At 48.6% G+C, this 23,264-nt stretch overlaps 1 protein-coding gene across 1 annotated transcript in view; it reads left to right on the top strand.

Annotated features, from left to right (window-relative positions):
- Positions 1–23,264, top strand: part of DYNC2I1 (dynein 2 intermediate chain 1) — a 476,503-nt gene that overhangs the window by 448,255 nt on the left and 4,984 nt on the right. The window contains exons 22-23 of the mRNA XM_086941505.1: positions 8,555–8,654; positions 12,255–12,386. Of these exons, the coding sequence (XP_086797631.1) occupies positions 8,555–8,654; positions 12,255–12,386 (232 nt within the window). The remainder of the gene's footprint in view (positions 1–8,554; positions 8,655–12,254; positions 12,387–23,264) is intronic.

The raw sequence follows: 23,264 nt of genomic DNA on the forward strand, positions 1-23,264 counted from the left end.
TGCACCCAACTCGCTGAGTTTTTCTCGGCCAAAATTTCAAAAATAATAATGACCTTTCCAAATACCAATTCCGCCATGGGCCTCCCACCTGGGCCGTCAACACAGATTTACCAACGCTTAATGCTTTCCTTCCCGTCTCAACTGAGAAGCTGTTGGATACTCTCAACCGGGTGAAGAGTGGCTCACCAGACGACCCAGTCCCCATGAGCAAACTCAAACTAGTAGCACCTATTATAGCTCCCCACCTCTCGACGCTGATAAATGCCTCGCTCACCAGCGGCATAGTTCCCATCAGCTGGAAAACGCGGTAGTCCGCGCACTCATAAAAAAAACGCATCTGGACCCTCTGGACCCCTCAAATTTCAGACCCATTTCCCTCCTTCCAGGCATTAATAAAGTGGCGGAGAGAATCGTTAATGAACAGCTCTCAACATTCCTAGAGTCTAACGGTCTTCGCCGTCGCTCACAGACAGGATTCAGACCTGGGCAAGGTACTGACACCGCCCTTCTGGCTGTGATTGAGGAGGCAAGGTCAATTCTAGACGCAGGAGGATCAGTGGCAGTGATCCTCCTGGACCTGAGCGCTGCCTTCGACACGGTGGACCACACCATTCTCCTACACCGTCTCCAAAAAACGGGCATCTCAGACCTAGCTTTGGCATGGTTAAAATCGTACTTGGAAAACAGGACTTTCAAAGTAGCCGACAGCCACGGCCAATCCAAATCTCTCCCCTTGAACTTTGGAGTCCCTCAGGGCTCCTCCCTGAGCCCCACACTTTTTAATGTTTACATGGCCCCCCTGGATGACGTCGTCACTCCATTCGGCATTAAGGCGGTCATGTATGCAGACGACACACAACTAGTCGTCTCCATCAACCAAGCAGACCAATCAATGGACAAACTAGTCTCCTGTCTGCACAACATTTCCATCTGGATGGGCGACTCCAGGCTCAAACTCAATGGAGAGAAATCCGAAGTCATGCTTTTGGGCAACCCAAACAAACTACCCTCAACCCTTGCCTGGCCAGCCAGCATGGGCATCCCTCCCACACCAAAACAAGAAATCAAAAGTCTTGGCTTTTTGCTGGACTAGGAGCTCAACCTAAGAACCCAAGCAAGAAAGACAGCCGGAACCTGCTTTGGGCTCATGCGAGTAGTCCGCAAGATCCTCCCGCTCATTCCCCCCCAGTCTAGAAAAATTCTGATGCAGGGCCTTATTTTATCAAGACTGGACTACGGAAATGCCCTATATCTAGGTGCACCCATAGCTACCATAAAGAAACTGCAGCACACTCAAAATGCCGCAGCAAGACTACTGACGGGAACAAAATCAAGATGCTCAGCCAGACCCTCCCTCAAGGCCCTTCACTGGCTACCCATCCAAGAACGTATCTCCTTCAAAGCCTTGTGCATCTCCCACAAGATCCTACAAGGCAAGGGCCCACCAATTCTGAGACCCTTGGTTAAGCGCCATAAATCCTCCCGAGAACTGAGATCAGACACCCTGTTTTTAGCAGACATTCCCAGAATAAGAAAAGCTCGCGCCGGCGGTCGCAGCTTCTCTTACAATGCCCCTAGACTCTGGAACAGCCTTCCCCTTAACATCCGGAAAGAAAACAATCTCCTCGCATTTCGCAGACTGCTAAAAACCTGGTTGTTCCCCAAATAATTCCACCTATTGGAGGTATGTCAAGCTTTATGTTAGCGCTGGGACGCCCAATGGGTAGCTACGCGCTTTAGAAATCCTAAAATCAAATCAAATCAAATCAAACTGTCAACCCAAATCCACCTCCCAGTGAAGCTGCGCTGGGGACGTCGGCCCAAGTATAGTAGGTAGTAGCATAATGTACAAGTCTGTGATGACGTGTTTATTCGTTTGTTTGGTGATAAGCCATTTTTCGAACCTTGTCAAGTGTCTCTGTGCTGCTATCCTGATTGAGGGCTGCATAATCCAATGTCTGATTTGAAGATAATGTGCCTTTCGCTTTCAGGTATTGCAAGGTCTTCTCAAAGTCTATTCAAAGGTATGGGGCTCTCCTCGTCAAAAAAAGGCTCAATAGAGCAGCATCTAGCATCCTTCTAGACCCGGAATACCACCGATCAAGTCCCGGTTTAAAATCCGGGTTCCCTACTAAAGGGGCTAGGGGGGAGGTGAACAATGATTTATGATTTATGATGTGGATTTGTAGAGCGCAAATTGCTGCCCTGAGGCGTCCAAGCAATTCCTACTTATCACCTGCCTATCCATACCCTCAGAATGGAGCCAGTTATCTGGGACAGATAGAGGCCCGCCGCCCTGTGGGCAGGAGGCAAAACTGGATTCTCCTTAGCGGCTTCCCGGCTACTGCCCGGTCTATAAACAACCAGGGCTTCTCCGACTGCTCTGGACCACTTGATCAGGTAGTAAAGCTGAGTCACATGATATTAATGGAGTAAGCTCGGGATACCCAGGCCCTCCTCCGCGGGTGGACACCAGCTGAGCTCTTGTTTAATACAAGTGCATCCGTCGGCCCAAACAAAGCTCTGTATTATCCCTTGTAGGGATGGTATCATCCCTGGGGGAGGTTGTAGAGGGCGAGTCTGGAAGACGAAAAGAATCATCGGAAGAACCATCTTTTTTTTAGATCCGCCACACAACCCAGCAAAGACAGAGGATAAGGTTCCATCCAGCCAAATCGGCCCTCCCGCGCCGAACAAGGCCCTGGTAATTAGGTTTCTGATAGATGCATCTGCCGTGTGGATTCCTCACCTTGTGAATATCCCCCTTGCGCCAGCAACATTCGGAAATTCTTTTTCGTAGCCTCGCGCCGACGTGGATAGGACGTCACAGAGACACGGCTCCGCTCGCGACTCCGCTGACGTCACTGACGCCTATAATAGGCCCACGCCGGCGTGATGACATCAGTTCCCTTTTTTCCGCGTCGTCGACGCTAACGGTTATCGGGAATCTCTGTAGCCTACTGGTACATTGTTGCCGTTTTGTTGCTTATTTCTGCTTCTCTGTATCCTGTCTCTTCGAAGATGTCATCCAAGAAGACTGGCTTCAAGCCCTGCAGGGAGTGCGGTAAAATGATGTCCATTACCGACCCCCATGAAGACTGCATCTGGTGTTTAAGTTCCGACCATGATGTGGAGGATTGTTCTTCATGTCGGAAGATGAATCCGAAGGCCCTGAGGGAGAGAGAAGCCAAACTTCTGGTTGCTAAGGTGAAAGCTGGAAAGGAGAAGTCGTCGAGGTCTCGTTCTCGAAGGGCGAGGTCGAAGTCCAGGGCGAGGTCGAGATCTGCTTCTCGAGAGAGGTCGTCTTCGAAGTCGGCGTCGGATCATGTTTCGAAGTCGAAGAAGAAGCACAAGAAGAGGAGACATGAGTCCCGACGTCGGTCTGGTAAGGAGTCGAGGTCGAGGTCACCGAAGAAGGTACGTTCGAAGGTGGTTACTCTCGAAGTCTCTGAGCATGAAGGTGAGGCCTCACCTTCTGAGTCGCATGGGCGGTCTCCCTCTGCGGCTCCGAATGCTTCTCCGGTTCCGAATCCGTCTCCGGCGCCGTCCCCGGCCCGTGAAGAGGAAGAGACTCGGGAGGTGGTGATTCTACGCCTGTTGATGAGCCGAATCCGATCCCTCTACAGGACCGGCCTGATGGTTTTCAGCCGCCCTTTCCTGCTCCAGGCCAGGACCCTTCAGCGTTTCTTAACGCAATGTATGGCGTCTTCTCAAGGGCGTGGTACCCCTCTGGTGCGCCTTCGGGTCCCATGGGTCCTTTGGCATTCAGCCTGGGAGTTCCTCACTCCTATCCTCCGGCTCCGTTTATGCCTTACATGCCGGCTCCGACGCCGCATTGGCAGTACCCGGCTCCGCCGAAGTCATCGACGCCGATTCCAGCGTCGCCTGCTCCTGATCATCCTCGAGGGCATTCTTCTGTGCCGTCTGATTCGATACCGGCGTCGGCCCCGAATCCGTCAAAGCCGCAGATGGATCCGGCTGCGAGGCGTGTAAAGGAGAGGTCCAGAAGGGAAGCTCAACGCCTTTTGGAGGAGCAGAGATACATGGATTCACAGTCTGATGTTGAAGAAGGTGAATTAGAAGAGAGCTGTTTTGAGGAATTGGCGGATTCAGGGACTCTTGATTTCTCTCCAGAGTGGGAGTTGCCCTCAGGCTCGGGTGCTCCCTCTTAGGATATCCAGCCTTACCATCTGGTTATGAGGAAGGCTGCTGAGCTTCTTCAATTGACTCTGCCTACAGTGGAGTTCAAGTCTAATATCCTCACTGAAGTCTTGCATTCACCGAATTCTGTGGTTGAGCCTTTACTTCCATTCAATGATGCCTTGACTGATCCTATTATGGAAGTGTGGAAGAAACCTTTGTCGGCTCCTGCGGTTTCTAAGAGTGTTGCGAGGAGGTACAGGGCTGCTCCTGAGGACCCGGCTTTTCTGTCTTCACATCCTTCGCCAGAGAGCCTGGTCATTCAGGCTGCCTGTTCAAAGAAGAGTCTTAGTGCCTTTCCTCGGGTTCCTTGTGAGAAGGAAGCAAAGAAACAGGACCAGGTGGCAAAAAAGACTTTTTCATCGGCTAGTATGGCGTTGAAGTCAACTAATGCCACATGTCTAATGGGAAGGTATGTGCATGCCCTGATGGACTCCTTGCGTATCCTGGCTCCAAAAATTCCTGACGCCAACCGGAAGGATTTTGAGGAGGTGATTTCTGACACTCAGGCAGCAGCCCGCCAGGTTATTCAAAGTGGTCTGGACACTGCCGACTCTGTGGCTCGTATTATGGGCACCGCTGTCGCCACTAGGAGGTCAGCCTGGTTGAAGTCATCGGACTTTTCGGCTGATGTTCAGGCGACTCTGCTTGATCTTCCTTTTGATGGTTCAGGTCTATTTGGGAAGAAGGCGGATGCAGCTCTTGAGAGATTCAAGGATTGCAGAGCAACAGCGAAGTCTTTGGGTCTCCAGATCAGGGGCACTTCTTCCAACAGAAGGTTCAGGGGCTTTGGTCCCTCCTTTCGGAATCTCCGGCAAGGCCAACAGCAGCAGCAGCAACAGCAGCAGCAGCAAAATTCAGTGTACAGATCGTACAGGGGAAAGCAAAGAGCGCGTCCTCGTGGACGTCAGCCCTCCTCTTCCTCCACCTCTTCCAACCCCCCTGCCGCAGAAAAGCAGCCCTAGATCCGCTATTCAGGATCATGTGGGTCCGGTTGGGGGTCGGCTTACCCATTTTCTACAGGATTGGGAATCGGTTACAACAGATCTTTGGGTTCTCAATCTTGTGGAAAATGGGTATGCCCTTCCCTTTCGGGAATTCCCCCCTGTTTACCCTCCTTGTCAAGGTTTTTGCACCGAGGAACATCTGTCTCTTCTGCAGGAGGAGGTTCTAACTCTGTTACGAAAGGGTGCGATAGAGGTGGTCCCAGAGCAGGAAAGGGGTCAGGGATGCTACTCCCGGTATTTCCTGATCCCCAAGAAGGATGGCAGGCTTCGTCCAATCCTGGATCTCAGGATCTTGAATATCTATCTGAAGCAGGAGAAATTCAAGATGCTCACCCTTGTTCAGGTTCTTCAAGCGTTGATGGAAGGAGACTGGATGGTGTCGCTCGACTTGCAGGACGCGTATTTCCATATACCCATCCTGAAGTCGCACAGGAAGTATCTCCGTTTCACGGTTGGGTCGCAGCACTACCAGTTTGCGGTCCTTCCGTTTGGTCTTACTACTGCGCCTCGAGTCTTCACCAAGGTGATGGCAGTGGTGGCAGCTCATCTCAGGAGGTCGGGGATACCTGTGTTCCCTTATTTGGACGACTGACTGATCAAAGCGGAGTCGTCAGAGAAGGTGCTCCATCATCTGCAAGAGACAACTCAGTTGTTGTTCAGGTTGGGTTTTTCGATAAATGTACCCAAGTCTCACCTGGTGCCCTCCCAGCGCAACCTGTTCATAGGTGCCGTACTGGACACTACTGTTTGTCGTGCATTCCCTCCTCCTCAAAGGATTCGCGACATTCAGGAAATGATTCCTTTGTTTTTCAATGGAGCGGTCGTTCCAGTCCTGAAGGTCCTTCGCCTGCTCGGTCTGATGGCTTCTTGCATTCTCCTGGTCAACCATGCATGCTGGCACATGAGGGCACTCCAGTGGTGTCTCCGCAGGCAGTGGTATCAGCACAACGGAGATCTCGGGGAGTCGGTGAAGATCTCCAGAGAAACTGCAGCGGATCTGTCTTGGTGGAGCGTGGAAGGCAACCTGTCGCAAGGGAAGCCTTTCCATCTACCTCCATCGGTGGCCACGGTGATAACGGATGCATCCACTCTAGGGTGGGGTGCTCATCTGTGGGATCTGGAGGTCAAGGGTCTTTGGTCTCCAGAGGAAAGGTTGCTTCACATCAACCTTCTAGAGTTGCGGGCGATACGTTTGGCGCTCAAGGCCTTCCTCCCTTCCCTTCGCGGTCAGTCGATCCAAGTCCTGACAGACAACACGACCGCGATGTGGTACATCAACAAGCAGGGAGGAGTGGGGTCGCAGTGTCTCTGCAGAGAGGCTCTGCGTCTCTGGTCCTGGGTTCAGGACCACCAGATTTGTCTGATGGCAAATCATCTGGCCTGAGTTCTGAACGTGCGTGCAGACAGTCTCAGCCGGCAGTTCTCTGCCGACCACGAGTGGAGACTTCACCCGGAGGTGGTTCGTCACGTCTTTCGGACGTGGGGGACTCCTCGGGTGGACCTGTTTGCCACTCGCGAGAATGCTCACTGCCCGTCATTCTGCAGTCTCCAGTATCCGCTGGAAAGGGCCTTGGGGGACGCGTTTCAGTTGAGTTGGGGAAATCAACTCCTTTACTCGTTTCCTGCCATACCCTTGATTCCTCGTGTTCTGAGGAAAATTCGCCAAGACCGGGCCCAAGTTATTTTGGTCGCCCCGGATTGGCCAAGAAGGGTGTGGTATACAGATCTACTCCACCTCTCCTCTCACCCGCCACTCCGTCTCCCTCTCAGGGCAGACCTCCTCTCTCAGATGGAGGGGCAGGTTCTACACCCCCACCTCCAGACATTGCACCTTCATGCCTGGAGATTGAACGGGGCAACCTGATTTCCTATTCTCGCACACCTGATGTGGTGGATGTCATTTTGTCTGCCAGACGTGACTCCACTAAGACTGTCTATTCTTATAGATGGTCTAGGTTTGTTATTTGGTGTGGTGAGAATGATATTGACCCGTTGAGAGCCCATTTATCAGATGTGCTCCGGTTTGCTCTTTCTTTGGCCCAACAGGAGCTTGCAGTTGCTACTGTTAAGGGCTATCTTTCGGCGCTGTCGGCTTTTATTTGTTTGCCTGATCAGCCCTCTCTTTTTAAGTCTCCTGTGGTTTTGAGGTTTTTGAAGGGTCTTGTAAACAAGTTCCCTCCTACTCCTTTTATTGTACCTCAGTGGGACTTGAATCTTGTCTTGACTTTTCTGATGGGCTCTCCCTTTGAGCCTCTTCATAAATGTCCTTTGAGGCTTTTAACCTTTAAGGCAGTTTTCCTTGTTGCAATTACCTCGGCAAGGAGGGTGAGTGAGCTTCAAGCTCCTAGTTCCAAGCCCCCGTTCCTGACCATACATGCTGATCGGATGGTTCTAAGGACCAGGGCTGCTTTTCTTCCTAAGGTGGTGACTCCTTTCCACCTTGGTCAATCCATTACCCTCCCTACCTTTTATCCTCCCCCGCACCCTTCCAAGGAGGAGGAGAGGTTACACCGTCTGGACCCTAAGAGGGCGGTGTCTTTTTATTTGGACAGAACTAAAGACTGTCGCTTGGATGATCAACTCTTCATTGGCTTTGCTGGCTGCAAGAAGGGAAGAGCGGTCCATAAAAGGACTTTATCAAGATGGACCGTTCTGTGTATTAAGATCTGCTACTCTTTGGCCGGTAAGGAACCTCCAGAGGGTATTAGGGCTCATTCAACTAGAGCTAAGTCGTCAACCTCGGCTTTGGCTAGAGGTGTTCCTGTGGAGGACATTTGTAGAGCGGCAACTTGGTCCTCCCTCCACACTTTTGCTAAGCATTACTGCTTGGACACTGAGGTGAGGAGGGACTGGTCAAATATTGTTTTTAGATCTCAACAGGGGTTGGCTTTCTACAGAGATGTATGTTTATTTCAGCCTAAAAATCCAAAATGTAGTCAGAAAAGACACAGTAATTTCAAATTTTGTTTGTAAACTGTTGTAAGAAATTATTTAGGTTAAAGTTTGACGTAAACCTAAATTGGATATTCTGTTAGTATTCCACTGTTGTCTTTCATTCTAACTAATCTTTAATCTTTCCTCAGCTTCTGTTGCTTTATACTAATTTGATGGAATTGTATAATGTGCTGGAAGACTTGTTAAATGTAAAAGACCCAGTACCTGCCATCTAACTGCCATATTTTGTGTTTCTGTAGAATCCTCACTTAGGGACACCACCTACCAATGCCAAGAGATGCAGACTATCTACCTGCTCATGTATTTCATGAGTGTGCTTGGTGCCTATGTTACTTCAAAGGTTTAATAGCTGTTGTATATTAAGATTGCATATGTTTTGTTTTTATCTGCAGTTTTTTCTCCAAAGATATAACTTACCAAGGGATTCCACAAACATTGAATATTAAGATTCTGCCTTCGGATTCCAATCATTTCATCATCGGAACGGATACTGTGAGTTAATTTGCATACTTTTATGATAGTAAAATATATATATATATATATATATATATATATATATATATATATATCTTTGTTGTCTTTCGCAAGATAAAAAAAATTCAATCATGAAGAATTTCATTTTGCACTTCTCTTCACAGACTAAGAGATACGACGCAATAGCCCACTTGCAATGAACCGAGTAAACTCACATAGTACTCTGATCCTTCAGTTACCAGGGTACTTCCTATATAGGCATCCTTTGTAATTGCACCCCTAATTTTCAGCTTGTCTTGCATTAGTCTAAAAGCCACAACATTTTTGTTTTGCCTAAATGTGATAGTCATCGTAGGTTTAGAAGGGCTGTATCTATTTCCAAGTTTTTCCAATAACCGTGGCAATTGTAAATGAGTACTACTTGCACATAATTGTGGAATTGTTTCCACCCATCTGGACCGCCCAGGGATACGTCTGGTTTATAGAGAAATTTTGTGTCCTAAGCCAAGTCCAGTATATGCAAAAGTGGTATTTCCTTCCTATTCCTGTCTCCAGAGAGTAAAACCTCCGAAAAAGACCCTGTCTTTGTCACAGTAACACATTCATCTCTTTTTGATTCATAAAGGTTTTAGCTTTGGTAAGCTGTCACAAGGTGCACTGATCACATTGCAAATAGCAAATTTAAATCTTCTGGGAGTGACAAACATGATAAAATTGAGATTTTTCTAACTAACGTTGGAAAATCGGGATATTGTTAAAGAGGCTGACATGGGTGTTGTACATCAAGTTCTTTACTTATTCAAAATGCAATCAGTATTAGTTAAACAACAAGCTTCTACACCTCACTTTCCTTGGAAAACAAATTTAAGGCACATAACACTCCCTTTCCTTTGCCTGTAGTACACTTATTGAACCATTACTGTGTCACATTGATATAGCCTGTACTCGTACTTTTGTATTTTCCTTTATAGAACCCATTTCAATGCCTTCTCTCAGCTTTGAATTTCCTCTATGAACTCACTGGGAACATTTCGACTCCTTAATCTTGTCCTTGTTCTGGGTCTAGAAGCCGCAGTCAGGTGTGCAAAATTACAATATCTGCCAGTCTGGTGCATGTCATCTGTGATATCATCTTTGATTACCCCTTCCAAAGTAGAGGAAGCATCAGGTAGGGTTCTGGAGGCCTGAAATCTTGATCTCACTAGGCCTCAAACATTACATTGGTCTTTCAGAATGAATGATGAACATTACCTCTTGGGACCTAATCATACCTTTTCGTAAAAAGGGATCTGAAATCTCTTCACTAGAATTAAATTAAATGGCATTCTCTGGTGCATTTGTGGCAGCATATTCATAGGTGTCAAGGGCTATTCTGTCAGTGATACCTTTTTCCTGGAGGACATATTTTGGACCCTCTGGTCCAATTGCTTCATCTGGCTTAACCAGCTCCAAAAGTGTAGCCCCCCCACCCATGTTTTTGCTGAATTGATCTGTTTCCTTCAGTCTTAGAGTTTCTTCGTCCTCCATCAAGGAGGTGCCAGCCAGACGTTTTGCCTAGTGTAAGGTAGGTGACAAACTGATGCCATATTTTTGCTCTGGTCTCCTCGACTTCAAGCGTTTTACAAATATGGATGACGAGACTGTATAAATATTGGCCCATGTTAGGGTTAGCTTAAGTAGCGCAGAAAAGTACCAGTTTGCCTGCCATCACAAGGGTGTCCGTTGTCTGTAATTCCTTTCACAGCTTCCATATGAAACTGGTGATTACACAGTAACCTTGGGGAACACATAACAAGGTTGTGGTGGGACAGAAGCAAATGACCTTGTGAGGATATGTCCATGTCTAAAACTATATCTCTCAAATTTAAATTTTTTTCACAAATCCTTTGTCTTTCTCCCATCTGTCCTGTGTCTGAAAAGAACAGTGTTAAAGAGCCTCTCGTGTTTCCTTTTTACCAGTGGTCCTCAGGAGAGCTTCCTGAACTCTATGGCCATCTTAGCTTGCTAAAATCATCTAAGTTTTTTTAGAGAATAGGTACAAATTGAGCTTTATAGATGAAAGAAGACAATTACTGAGGTCTTGGGGGTGTCTGTCTGGAAACAATTATAAATCTGTAAATGTCTGTCTGGAAACACTTAAAAATTCGTACTTTGATGTATCCAAAATCTTGTCAATGAGATTTTGCCATTTTAAATTGTATATTCTTTCATGGCAGAGACAGTACAGGACTGGAGATAATGCATTCCTTATGTTTTTAGTTGTAACTCTAAATATGCTGCGATATATATTTTTGTTTCACTAAATGTTAACACATCCATGCTGGAGCACTCTCTCACACAGGAGAAAGGAAGTGCTGTTCCCTCAGTATGTAGTCATGTGCATTTCATGCTTAGTACCTAAAACGCCATCTCACACTATTTTACTGATCAGGCTGCCTGAGCCAATGGTATATTTTTGACAATACAGATTACAAAGCTGGCATAACCTAGTGGTCACGTTGGGCAACGTGGAAACTAATATTGTCATCATAACTGCACATTGCTGGATTAGTCTGGTCCCTGAAAATTCAAAACCATCCTGAGCATAATCCTAACCTTTTGTTAGCCCTGTCTGGTACTATGAATAATCACTGCCACAATACACATCTTGCACTTCAAGAAGCCCTGGCCTACTTGATCTGGCATCCAACAGGCTGGCAAATTAACGATCATAGAACATTGGCCTATTTGAGTAGCGTTGAAGCTAGCGTTGGATAGCTTGAATCCAATTGCAAAGTGAGCAAGGGTCCCATGCTCACTACACAACTGGATTTTGCTCTCTCGCCCTAAGTGCGCCATGTATGCCCAGATGAGGGTCCCGTGCTCACTACACCACTGGATTTAGCTTTCTCGCCCTAAGTGCTCCGGGTATGCCCAGATGTGGGTCCCAGGCTCACTATGTCACTAGATTCAAGCTTTCCTGGCTGATGAGGGGTGATGCCCCGAAACCGGTCCCAGGATGCTTGTTTCTGGTCCAGGGAGTACCTCGCTTGGGAATTCGGGCTGGACAGTTCCCATGAGGAACATGGTCAAGACTGATTTGCATATGGCTGGGTCCAAACTGGGGTGGCAAAGTGAGCTAAAGAACGATGATGGATTCAATCCGGATCTTTGTGACTGGGTGTGAATGTTTGCATTGTTTAGCATTCCGTCCGCCTATTGCTACTTTCGCTTTCATATTTATATAATAGCACAAAGGCAATGATCCTCCATACTACTGCTTAACATCGGTCTCGCCATCATTCACTCATAAGAAATGAAATAGTGTTGCTTTGAACTGACATCTGTTTTATGTATTTGCCATTTTATTCAAATGGCATCATTTCTTGCACGTCATACATTTTACGAGCACATTGTCATAGTTCTGAAGGGAAGTCCAAGTGGGATGTTTATCAATTACTTCATTTTTTAAGAAAATATAGGAATTTTTATATTGATTAGACATTACAGAGGCTATTAAAAAAGTTGAAATAGGTACGTTCTCGGTTTGAAGGTTTCAGTTTCCATGTCTTTTCATTCTTCTTAGACATTAAGTTAGTAGAATGTTTTCATCCATTTGAATTGATTATATTTTTACAGGGTCTAGTATTTCATGGCACTCGACATGGTAGCCGAGTGCCTCCGAAGCTCTATAGACCTCATCAACGAGGAACCAGACCAACTAAAGTTACCGCTGTTGATTTCTCACCATTTGGAGAACCTATATTTTTGGTAAGGAATATTTTTTTGTTCAATTGATGTTGTATACATGTTAAAATGGCATTTTAATTGTAATGAAATCGTTTTAATATTTTTTTGGCTATTAGTCGAGTGCTGGCCTTTTAAGTCTGTCAATGGTGTGAGACTGTTGGACACAGCTGTGTAAGCAGTCATAGGTGAAAGTTGATGAGGAGGTCCATGACTAATGAGGTATGATTGCTCATCAGCTGTTTGGTTTTAAATGTATTATACGAAACTGGGTCCTCTTTTGGAAGGACTTGCTTCCTGTTCTCTCCCTATAAGCACAACCCTGACCATGTGTCCAAATATGGATATATAACTCAACCAGTGTAAATAACTGACTGTCACCTATCAGAGATCAGGGCTGCACTGTTTTGGAGGCCACCCCTGCAGCCATATAAGAAAGGACATTAACTGAGGTACCATTAAAAAGGTTACATGAAAGCGATGCCTTTCAGTTTTGCTCCTTTGATGGCTGCAATGGACATATCCCAAGAACCTAGTGACCTTTCATATCTTTTTGGCACTTCCACCTTGTGACTTATTCAATGAATTTGAACATGACTCAAGCAGGCACAGGAGGTGGTTTCTTAAAGGCTATGAGAGGAGCACAGTTGAAACCAGAAGGAGAACGACAGAGTATTGTGAAACATAAACGGAAAAGTGGGCCAGGAGCTGGGCATGCAGGATGACGAGTGATTTATAAAACCCCCAATCAGTGAGTGAATTGCCAAATAAATAGCAAGTATGCTTATTTAATTTTCAACTTAAATAACACAACGTTTTACTTATAATTGTAGTACATTTTAACCTAGTGCTTTTGTTATAATTTTAATGGCCCAGCTTTTTTTGCACACTGCATTTGGAATGGGAATTGTTTTTGTGTGCAATTCAGTAGTACATTGCAACAATCAACTGAGCTTAGGAGTAGTGTTGCTGTCAAGGCTTTGGCAGTATAGAAGGATATATTTGGATGGATTATGGGTATGTTGAGGAATTGGTTTGCGACATTAATTGTAATGAAACCTTACCAACTGCAATGGTTGATGAAAGAGAAACACTGTTGCTTGCCACAGAAAGGGTCAGAGCGTCGGGGAGATGAGATAGCATCATGCTGGGATGCCTATGCAGAAGTAGATAATCTTTTTAATTGGAAGGGAAGAGTGAATGAACCATTTAAAAAGAAGACTGTGTTTTCTTCTTATAAACTATGGGAAAACCTGAAAGGCAAGATGATGTTGCCAAGAGCGCTCTATAGAGAGAAGGAGAGTGGACCTAGTTGAGAATCCTTGTGGACACCAATGTACAGCGGATTGACTGGAAGAGACAAATGTATGACGCTACTTAACATGCCATTAGTACGCATGCTTTTAGTGCGATGTTTTTACATCGCTACTTCCATTAACACGCATATTTTTACTGCGCATACCAGTAATTCGCAAATACATTAAGAAGATAAGAATCTGCTTTTACTGCGCAGATCATTACTTCGCATACCACTACTTCGCGTACATGGACTTTCCCTCGACAGCTGAGACCTAGCCATTTTGATTGATGCCCGGTGGAGTTACCTCACGAGCTAAAGGGGAGATGGGCTTTGGATTCGCTCCTTGACCATCACCTACCCAGCCGGTCTTTGGGCAAACTCTCCTGCGTCTCTCCTGACCTTTTCTCCCGCCTCCCCTTCACCCTACCCGCTACCCCTCTCCTCTCTTCTCCTCTTTCCAGCTATTGACCCTTGTCCTCACCTGTCCTTGCTCATAGTTCCAACCCTGTTTATCCACTGGACTTTCTTCTGTGAACTTTCCCTCGTCAGTTGAGACCTAGCTATTTGACTGATGCCCGATCAATGAATCAATCAATCAATCAATCATAACATTTGTATAGCGCACTACTCACCCGGCAGGGTCTCAAGGCGCTTGGGGAAGGGGTCCGCTATTGCTCGAACAGCCAGGTCTTGAGTTGTCTCCTGAAGGCGAGATGGTCCTGGGTCAGCCGAAGGTGGATGGGGAGGGAGTTCCATGTCTTGGCCGCCAGGTAGGAGAAGGATCTACCTCCGGCGGTGGCTCTTCGGATGCGTGGTATGGCGGCGAGGGCGAGGCTTGTAGAGCGTAGCTGGCGGGTGGGCGTGTAGAAGGTCAGGCGGTCGTTGAGGTACTTGGGGCCCAGGTCGTGGAGAGACTTGTGTGCGTGAGTGAGGAGCCTGAATGTGATCCTCTTGCTGATGGGAAGCCAGTGCAGGTCCCTCAGGTGGCCGGAGATGTGGCTGCGTCGGGGGATGTCCAGGATGAGTCGGGCGGACGCGTTCTGGATGCGTTGGAGTCTTTTCTGTAGCTTGGCTGTGGTTCCGGCGTAGAGGGTGTTTCCGTAGTCCAGTCGGCTGGTGATGAGTGCCTGGGTGACCGTCTTCCTGGTTTCGGTCGGGATCCATCGGAAGATCTTGCGGAGCATGCGTAGGGTGTTGAAGCATGATGAGGAGACGGCGTTGACTTGTCTGGTCATCAAGAGGGAGGAGTCCAGGATGAAGCCCAGGTTGCGTGCATGGTCTAATGGCTTGGGAGTGGTGCCCAGGGCGGGGGGCCACCAGAAGTCATCCCAGGCGGAGGGCGATGGTCCCAGGATGAGGACTTCCGTCTTGTCTGAGTTCAGTTTCAGGCGGCTGTTCTTCATCCACTCAGCGACGTTTTTCATCCCTTCGTGGAGGCTGGTTCTGGCGGTGTCGGGGTCTTTGGTGAGGGAGAGGATCAGTTGGGTGTCGTCGGCGTAGGAGATGATGTTGAGGCTGTGTTGGCGTGCAATGGCTGCAAGAGGTCTCATGTAGACGTTGAAGAGGGTGGGGCTGAGTGATGATCCTTGCGGTACGCCGCAGATGACTTCGGTGGCTTCGGATCGAAAAGGTGGAGAGGCGGACTCTCTGTGTTCTTCCGGCGAGGAACGAGATGATCCACTCCAGTGCCTTCTCTTGGATACCGATGTTGCTGAGGTGTTGAACTAGGGTGCGGTGGCAGACAGTGTCGAACGCTGCAGAGAGGTCTAGGAGGATGAGGGCCGCTGTTTCCCCGTTGTCCAGCAGGGTTCTGATGTCGTCGGTGGCTGCGATGAGGGCGGTCTCGGTGCTGTGGTTGGCTCGGAAACCGGACTGCGAGGGGTCGAGGGATCCGTTCGTCTCGAGGAAGGCGGCAAGCTGTCTGTTGACGGTCTTCTCGATGACTTTGGCAGGATAAGGGAGGAGCGAGATGGGGCGGAAGTTCTTGAGGTCGGTGGGGTCCGCTGTAGGTTTCTTCAGTAGGGCGCTAAGCTTGGCATGCTTCCAGCTCTCCGGGAAGGTGGCAGTGTTGATGGAGGTGTTGATGATGTTCCGGAGTTGGGGTGCGATGGTGGAGTCGGCCTTGTTGAAGACGTGGTGGGGGCAGGGGTCGGTTGGAGATCCGGAGTGGATGGTGTTCATCGTGCGGGCTGTGTCTTCGGTGGTCACCGTGGTCCAGGTGCGGAGGGTGGCGGTGGGCGGCATTGGTTCGACGGTTGGGTGCGTGAATGGTGCGCCGAAGCTGTTGTGGATGTCGGCGATCTTGCGGTGGAAGAACGAGGCGAGAGAGTCGCAGAGATCTTGTGAAGGAGTGATGTCGTTGTTGCCGGTGCTGGGGTTGGAGAACTCCTTGACGATGCTGAAGAGTTCCTTGCTGTTGTGGGTGTTGTTGTCCAGTCATTTCTTCTTGGTGGTGCGGATAAACTGGTGGTGCTTGCGGGTGGCGTGTTTGAGGGCGGTCATGTTGTCTGTGGTCTGGTCGAAGAGCCAGGCTTTCTCGAGGGTGCGGTAGTTCTTCTTGGAGTCCTTGAGTTCGTCGGTGAACCAGGAGGCTTTCTTGCTTCTGGGTCTGCTGGGAGGGTTCTTCAGTGGCGCGAGGTCGTCGGCGCAGGCGGTCAGCCACTGTGTGAAGTTGCGGGCTGCTTCGTTGGGGTCTGTTGTGCTGGCGGGTGGGTTCTGGCTGAGGGAGGTGGTGAGCTGCTCGGCGGTGATCTTGCTCCAGCTCCTGTGAGGAACCTGTTGCGGGTGGTGGTGGGTCCTGGTTCTTCTGAAGCTGAAGTGGACGCAGCTGTGGTCGGTCCAGTGGAGTCCGGTGGAGTGGCTGAAGGTGATGTGCTTGCTGGATGAGAAGACTGGATCAAGCGTGTGGCCGGCGTAGTGGGTGGGGTGTTGACCAGTTGCTTGATTCCGAGGTTGGCGAGGTTGTCCAGCAGGGCGGCGGTGATGCGGTCCTTGTTGTTCTCCAGGTGGAAGTTGAGGTCCCCTAGGAGGATGTAGTCAGCGGAGGGGAGGGTGTGCAGGCTGATGAAGTCTGCGATGTCTTCGCTGAATTGTGTGCGTGGTCCCGGAGGTCTATAGACGAGGGTGCCTCTGAGGGTCGTCTTTGGGTCGGTGTGTATCTGGAAGTGGAGGTGTTCGGTGGCGGAAAAGGTGTTGTTGGAGTCGGTCGTGATACGGATGGTGTTCTTGTGTACGATGGCGATGCCTCCTCCAGTCTGGTTGACGCTGTCCCTCCGGGTGATCTTGTATCCGTCTGGGATGGCGAAGGCGATGTCGGGTGCAGAGGAGGCGTTCATCCAGGTTTCTGTGAGGAAGGCGACGTCTGGTGAAGTTGTTTCGAGCAGGTTCCAAAGTTCGATGGCGTGTCTGTGGATGGAGCGGGTGTTGAGCAGGATGCACTTGAGGTGGCTGTTGTTGGTGCTCGGCTTGGTGGCTGCGGTGCAGGTCCGGAGGCAGGTGAACTTGCAGGCTTGACAGGTGAAGGGTCCGTGGGTGCGTCTCGGGGTGGCTCGGTGGCAGGCTCTGGTTCGGTCGGGTTTGAGTGCGATGAGGGTGGCGGCGTCGTAGGTCCGTCGTGTGGGCAGGCATCGTCGGGGGCCAGAGGTCCTGGCACTGGGCGCCGTCCAGGCGCGAACAGGCACAGACAGGCTTGCCTTTGGCGCGCCTTCGGCGCACATTCGGCGCACCCGCTGCGCGTCCGCGCGGTCTCCATTTAAGGCGAAGTGGGAGGGAGGAGCAGCTGGGAGGCGGGAGCGGGGAGGGCACAGAGGAAAAGGGGGCGGGGCCGCGATCTCACGGCGGCAGGAATCGGGGAGCGGGGGATACACCAGGGGAGACAGCGAACCTAGGCACAGAGGTACAATTTGGACGAAATACAACAGGGTAACAAGAAACAACAGCAAGGCAATGAACAGGAACAAAGAACAGAAAAAAACGGCAGATCGGCGCAGCGAGCAGCAGCGGGGGGGGGCACACACACGACTGGAGGGCCGTGCGGCGCGGGGGTGTCCTGAGGACAGGTCACACTCACCTGCGCCGCGTGGTCCCCATTTAAGGCCAAGTGGGAGGGAGGAGCAGCTGGGAGGCGGGAGCGGGGAGGGCACAGAAGAAAAGGGGGCGGGCCGCGATCTCAGGGCGCCGGGAAGCGGGGAATACACCCGGGGTGACAGCAAACCTAGGCACATAGGTACAATTTGGACAAAATACAACAGGGTAACAAGAAACAACAGCAAGGCAATGAACAGGAACAAAGAACATAAAAAACGGCAGATCGGCACAGCGAGCAGCAGCGGTGGGCACACACAAGACTGGAGGGCCGTGCGGCGCGGGGGTGTCCTGAGGACACCCCCGGAGCTACCTTGTTTAGCTATAGGGGTGACAGGCTGTGGATTCCCTCCTCGGACGTCACATAACCAGTCGGTCTTTGGGCAGACTTCCGTTCGTCTCTCCTGCTGTCTTTTCCCTCATCCTCCCCCTTCACACTTCCACCTTCCCCTCTCTGCTCTATTTGTGTCTCACCTTTCTTTCCTCTCTCAATGTGTTGCTTATTTTTGATGTAATGTGTAATTGTTATCTTTTTCTGTAACATTGTGTAACCCAATGTAAAGTGCTCTGATACCTACGGGTCTAGCCAGCGCTATATAAACTCTTTAAAATAAATAAATAAAATAAATAAATGAATAACACAGATTAAAACCAGTCAGAACCCAAAGCAGACTCTATTTCCAGAATCAGTAGAAGAGTCTTGAAGTGATTATAGCTCTGCCTTTCTCCACCTTTCTAACCGCCTCTACTGATTATTGTGCTCATCCCACTGCCCCAAAATAAACACTTAAGGCACATTGGTCAAGTTGGCACAGTCTCCATCATGAGGAAGTGCTGGTAGCTGCCTAGCATTTCCGACCTTGCTCTGAAAGTAGATGCAATGTTAGGTTAATAATTGAACATTGATGTTGTATAATGACCCACTGTATAAATAGCAGCTGGTGGACATTTCTTATTGCAGATTCCTCACCTTAGAATATCCACCTGCCACCAGACTGGATCCTGGGAATTTTTCACCAGTTCTTCTGCACTGTGGTAGATGTTGTGGCTTGCAGATCAACAACAACTTCATACTATATAAGCTGACCTCAGTTCCTTTCAAGGACACTCGCCACAGAGTGATATCCCAGCTGATCAGATGCCCCGAGTTCCCTGGGCCATTGTTGACCACACCACAGATGGAGACAATGCTGCGAATCTTCATTGTGCTTCCGAATCCCTCTAACATGCCTTTGGGTCTCATTGAGGTACAAGGGCCTCCAGGTTACCACCAGAAAGTTCTCCCCTAACGCTGTCTGCCCCCTTAGGAGCCTTTCCGGGCATTTGCTAACTCTGATATAAGCTTCCACTCTGACCCATGGTCCACGCCAGTTCCTATTGCTTTAATGCCATTTACGGCTTCACTGTCGCCGATTGATCACCAGGTGCAGATTTTCATGCCAGTCCCTGAACTGGCACTGGCATGAACTTCCCTTTATTTACACTATGAAGTGTCTAAAATGCAACATGCAAAGAGGCCCTAACGCTTATCTTTACCAGCATGAAACCGATGGCCCTCACACAAATCTGCAAATTCTACGCAGAAGCAACAAGGCTTTTAAGAACAACCCAAGTAACGAAGACAAAAGTCCGCAACTTACAAGCTGCTGATCATCAACCACTACAGTAACCTCTTCTCGAGGAGCATCCCATATGAACTGGCCACTATGATTTCGCTCATGCACTGCGCACCTTTGATTTTCAAAGTGCACACTGGCACACATGAAGGACGCACCACTTTAGGGGCCTACATTCGGTTGGGTCTCTCCATCTAACATCCTATTTATTTCTGGCACAATCTTCTGGTGGGAACCTTTGCACTTTCATGCTCCACATAGACCCACACCTCATGCAGCATGCAGTTGGCGGTTCTAATATCAGACTTTTATTGACCCGGGCAGATTATCACTTTCTATCTGTTACAGATGTGGCATTAATCTTGACACTTGCCCATGCATAACTTAACCCCATGCATGGTTGCAAGACACAATATTGCACGCCCGCGTACTGCACAGCCTCGGCCTTGGGTAGTGTTGTCTCACCCTGTACTCGCTACACAAATCACAGTCGACCCCACACCTTGGGCGGGAGCATTTCCGGTTAACCTTGCCTAGTGATAAATGCTGCAACACCTCAAACTTTTATATGGCGTAATTTTACGTCACAATTTAGAGTGTCTTTTATATTTTTATTTTTATGGACTTTTATGCTATTGCCTTTGTATAAGATTTTAAGTAATCATACAATAAAAGATCATTTATTCAACTGGTTATTATGCTTCCTGACTCTAACCCATCACTTCTACTGCAACTCCACTATCAGCAGTGGCTCTACTAAATTTTTGGGTCTGATCCTATACCAGAACAGCAAGCATCCCAAGAAACTGTTGATGTTGGAGTGAGGGTAGGCTTACCTATCCCTCACTATACTGACAACGGCTTAGACTTTGGCATACAAAATGCCAGGGGCATGACACCTCCTTTGAAACACATCTTGACTCGCCACATGGGCCAGCAAAGGATAAAAGTGCTTCATTTGCAGTGCTGGTTATGTGAGCAGCCAGGGTACTAGAGTTGCAGTTGCCTTCCATTTAGACTAAGACAAATGCTCTGAAGGAGAGTCTCCAATCTTTGGGGAGCAACATGGAATCCCTTACTACCATTCAATTATGCCATCACAGATACCTTGATCGCTACGTGATCGAAATCATAGTAATGTCTGCCTGTTAGTCTACAATTAGCCAGGCAACACAGTCCTGCGCCTGGGGATCCAGACTTCCTCATCAAGCAACCTTGTTGTGAAGGTTTTGACTTTTCATTGACATTTCTGAGCAAACCCCACTTATAGAATACAAATGGACTTTTGGCAAATGTTTTCTTCTGCCTGCCTGCCACTATGACCCATACATGCAATATGTCTGTTAGGCTGCTACACACTTGCTTTATGGGACATAGCCAGCAAGATCTTGCCAGCAGTCCTATAGGACCTTAAGGCGGGCCTCCCTGGCTCAGACTATCCATGTTGGACCGATTGTGGTGAAATAAGTCATCTGTAGAGGCCTAGACACCACAGATTGCACTGGCAGAGTTGTTGGTACCAGTGTTGTGCTTCACAGGCATACCAGTATGATGTGAACTAGACTTTCTAGCAGTGTGTAGACATTGCTGATGGATGTATCTTTTGGGTTTCGTAGAGAACTCAGACTGCGCTGGAATGATTTAAATACAGGAGGGCCACAGCACAAAACCTGGGGCATTTTACTCCTGAGAATCAAGTTCCCTATCACTTCTGCAAACTTAGGAGCTATTCCAGGGGGTTACCCTGAAGAAGTGGCAGCCAACCCAGCCAGTGGTGCTGCAGTCTTTTTGGGACTCAGATATGGCAATAGCAGACATCTCACAGGACAGCAGGGGAATCAGACCGCCAACTCCTAATCCCTTGTCACGACAGCCACCAAGTCACTTTAGTTTGTTCTTACCAACTCACAACCAAATGGTGTGGGGTAGGATTTATTTCTGCCCAGGTTGGTGGTCCTTTAAGTTCGACCAATAGGTTTTACAGATTGCTCAAAGGGGCTAAGCCCTGCCTTCTGTTTCCTCCCCAACCCAACTCACCAGATCACATTTTGGAGGAGCATCTGTCCTTCCTACTGTAGGAGATACATCTGATACTCTACAAGGGTGCTATAAAGCAGGTTCCAGACTAAGAGAGAGATGAGGGCTATTATTCATACTACTTCATTCCGAAAAAGGATGAGGGCTCAATCCTATCCTGGACCTTCGGAATCTAAATGCTCATCTTTTCTCCGAGTCAATCTGCCCTGGACCCAGGCAGTTGGATTGTGTCCCTGAACTTACAGAACAAGTATTTTCATATCGTCCACTTACAGTCCTGCGGGCATTATCTGTTTCAAGGTGGGCCAGAAACACTTTCAATTTGCTGTTCTACCCTTCGGCCTCACATTGGCTCCTGTGGTGTTCATGAAAGTGATGCAGATGTCCCTACCCATCTTCAGCGGAGTTTCTGCATTTGCATACCTTAATGACTGCCAGGCCTGTCACAGTCAGTTGTAGGCCAATTTTGGATGGTAGTGAAATTGTAAGATCTTTGAGTATCACCACAAATGAGAAGAAGACCCACTTGATTCCCTCACTTAGGCTTCCATTCACTAAGGCAACTCTGGATACACTGGGGCTCAAGGCTTTTCCTCCACTGCAGCAAGCTTAGGGCATGGGGGCTAAGATTCCAATGTTTAAGGCTCAGTCCACTATCTTGGTGAGGGTGGCTATGAGGCTTCTTGGACTTTTTGCCTTGTGCTTCCTCCTTGTCAGCAATGCAACGTTGTACTTGCTGCCCCTGCAATGGAACCTGAAATCCCACGGTTCAGTCCTGTATCTCGGTGAGGTTGGCTAAGAGGCTACTTGGAATTTTGCCGTTTGCATCCTATTTGTCTACAATGCCATGTTGCACTTGCAGGCCCGAAAATGGAACCTAAAATCCCAGTGGACCCAGCATCGAGGCTGCCTCTGACTCTGTCCATGTCCTAAAGGAGACGGCCTAATATCTGTAGTAGTAGTTGACTGTCCTCAAGTGGTCCTGCGGCCGACGGCTCTTCCTTCCTCTCCTAGACTTCAGAGTGATGACAGAGGCATTGCTCATGGGTTGAGGGGGGTCATCAACAGGATAGATCAGAGCCAGCTGGAGATGAAGAGCCAGCTCCACATCAACCTATTAGAGCTTCAAGCCATTCATTTGGCCTCAAGGGTTTCCTGTCGTTCATCTGTGCAAGGCTGGAGTAGGTTCTCAAAAAGAACACCACTGCCATATCATGCTGCAACAAGAACGGCAGGGCAGGGCAGATCTTGGGCCCTGTGCCAAGAGACTTTGCTTCTCTGGAGATGGCTGGAACAGCAGAATATCTCTCAAGTAGTGAACAACTTGGCAGGGTCCTTCAATGCCAGAATGAACTAATTGAGCAGATGTCCCCTGGCGGATCAATGGCATCTGCATCCCAAGGCGAGCAGGATGTATTTGATCAGTGGGGAGAGCTATTACTAGACCTATTCACCACTGTTGAGTACCTGCAATGTTAACAATTTTGCGCATTGGAGTTTCTGCCAGGGCACTTAATAGGAATGAGGGACTCCTGGATGTCTTTCCATCACTAAATCTTCTGCCCCGAGTTCTGAAGTAGATCAAGAACAATAGGGTAAGGATTTAATGTGGTGAAGAGGGATGTGGCCAGGATGTGGGGGCAGATACAAAAACCATGTGGCAGTAAGGCATGAATAGATGCATGAAAGTGGAAAGGGTAGTGTGTGAGGGATGAGGATGCACCCAGAAATGAAATCAAGTCTGGCGGAAATGGCGTGCTTACCACAAATTTAATGAGGACACTAGTGTATTACACCCAGGAAGAGCATCTGGTGTGTTGGATCAAGTGGACTTCAGGGCCCCCTCACCACATCCAGATATGGAAA

This window comes from Lissotriton vulgaris, chromosome 10 (genome assembly GCF_964263255.1).
Source record: "Lissotriton vulgaris chromosome 10, aLisVul1.2, whole genome shotgun sequence".
In the NCBI taxonomy this organism is placed as follows: Eukaryota; Metazoa; Chordata; class Amphibia; order Caudata; family Salamandridae; genus Lissotriton; species Lissotriton vulgaris.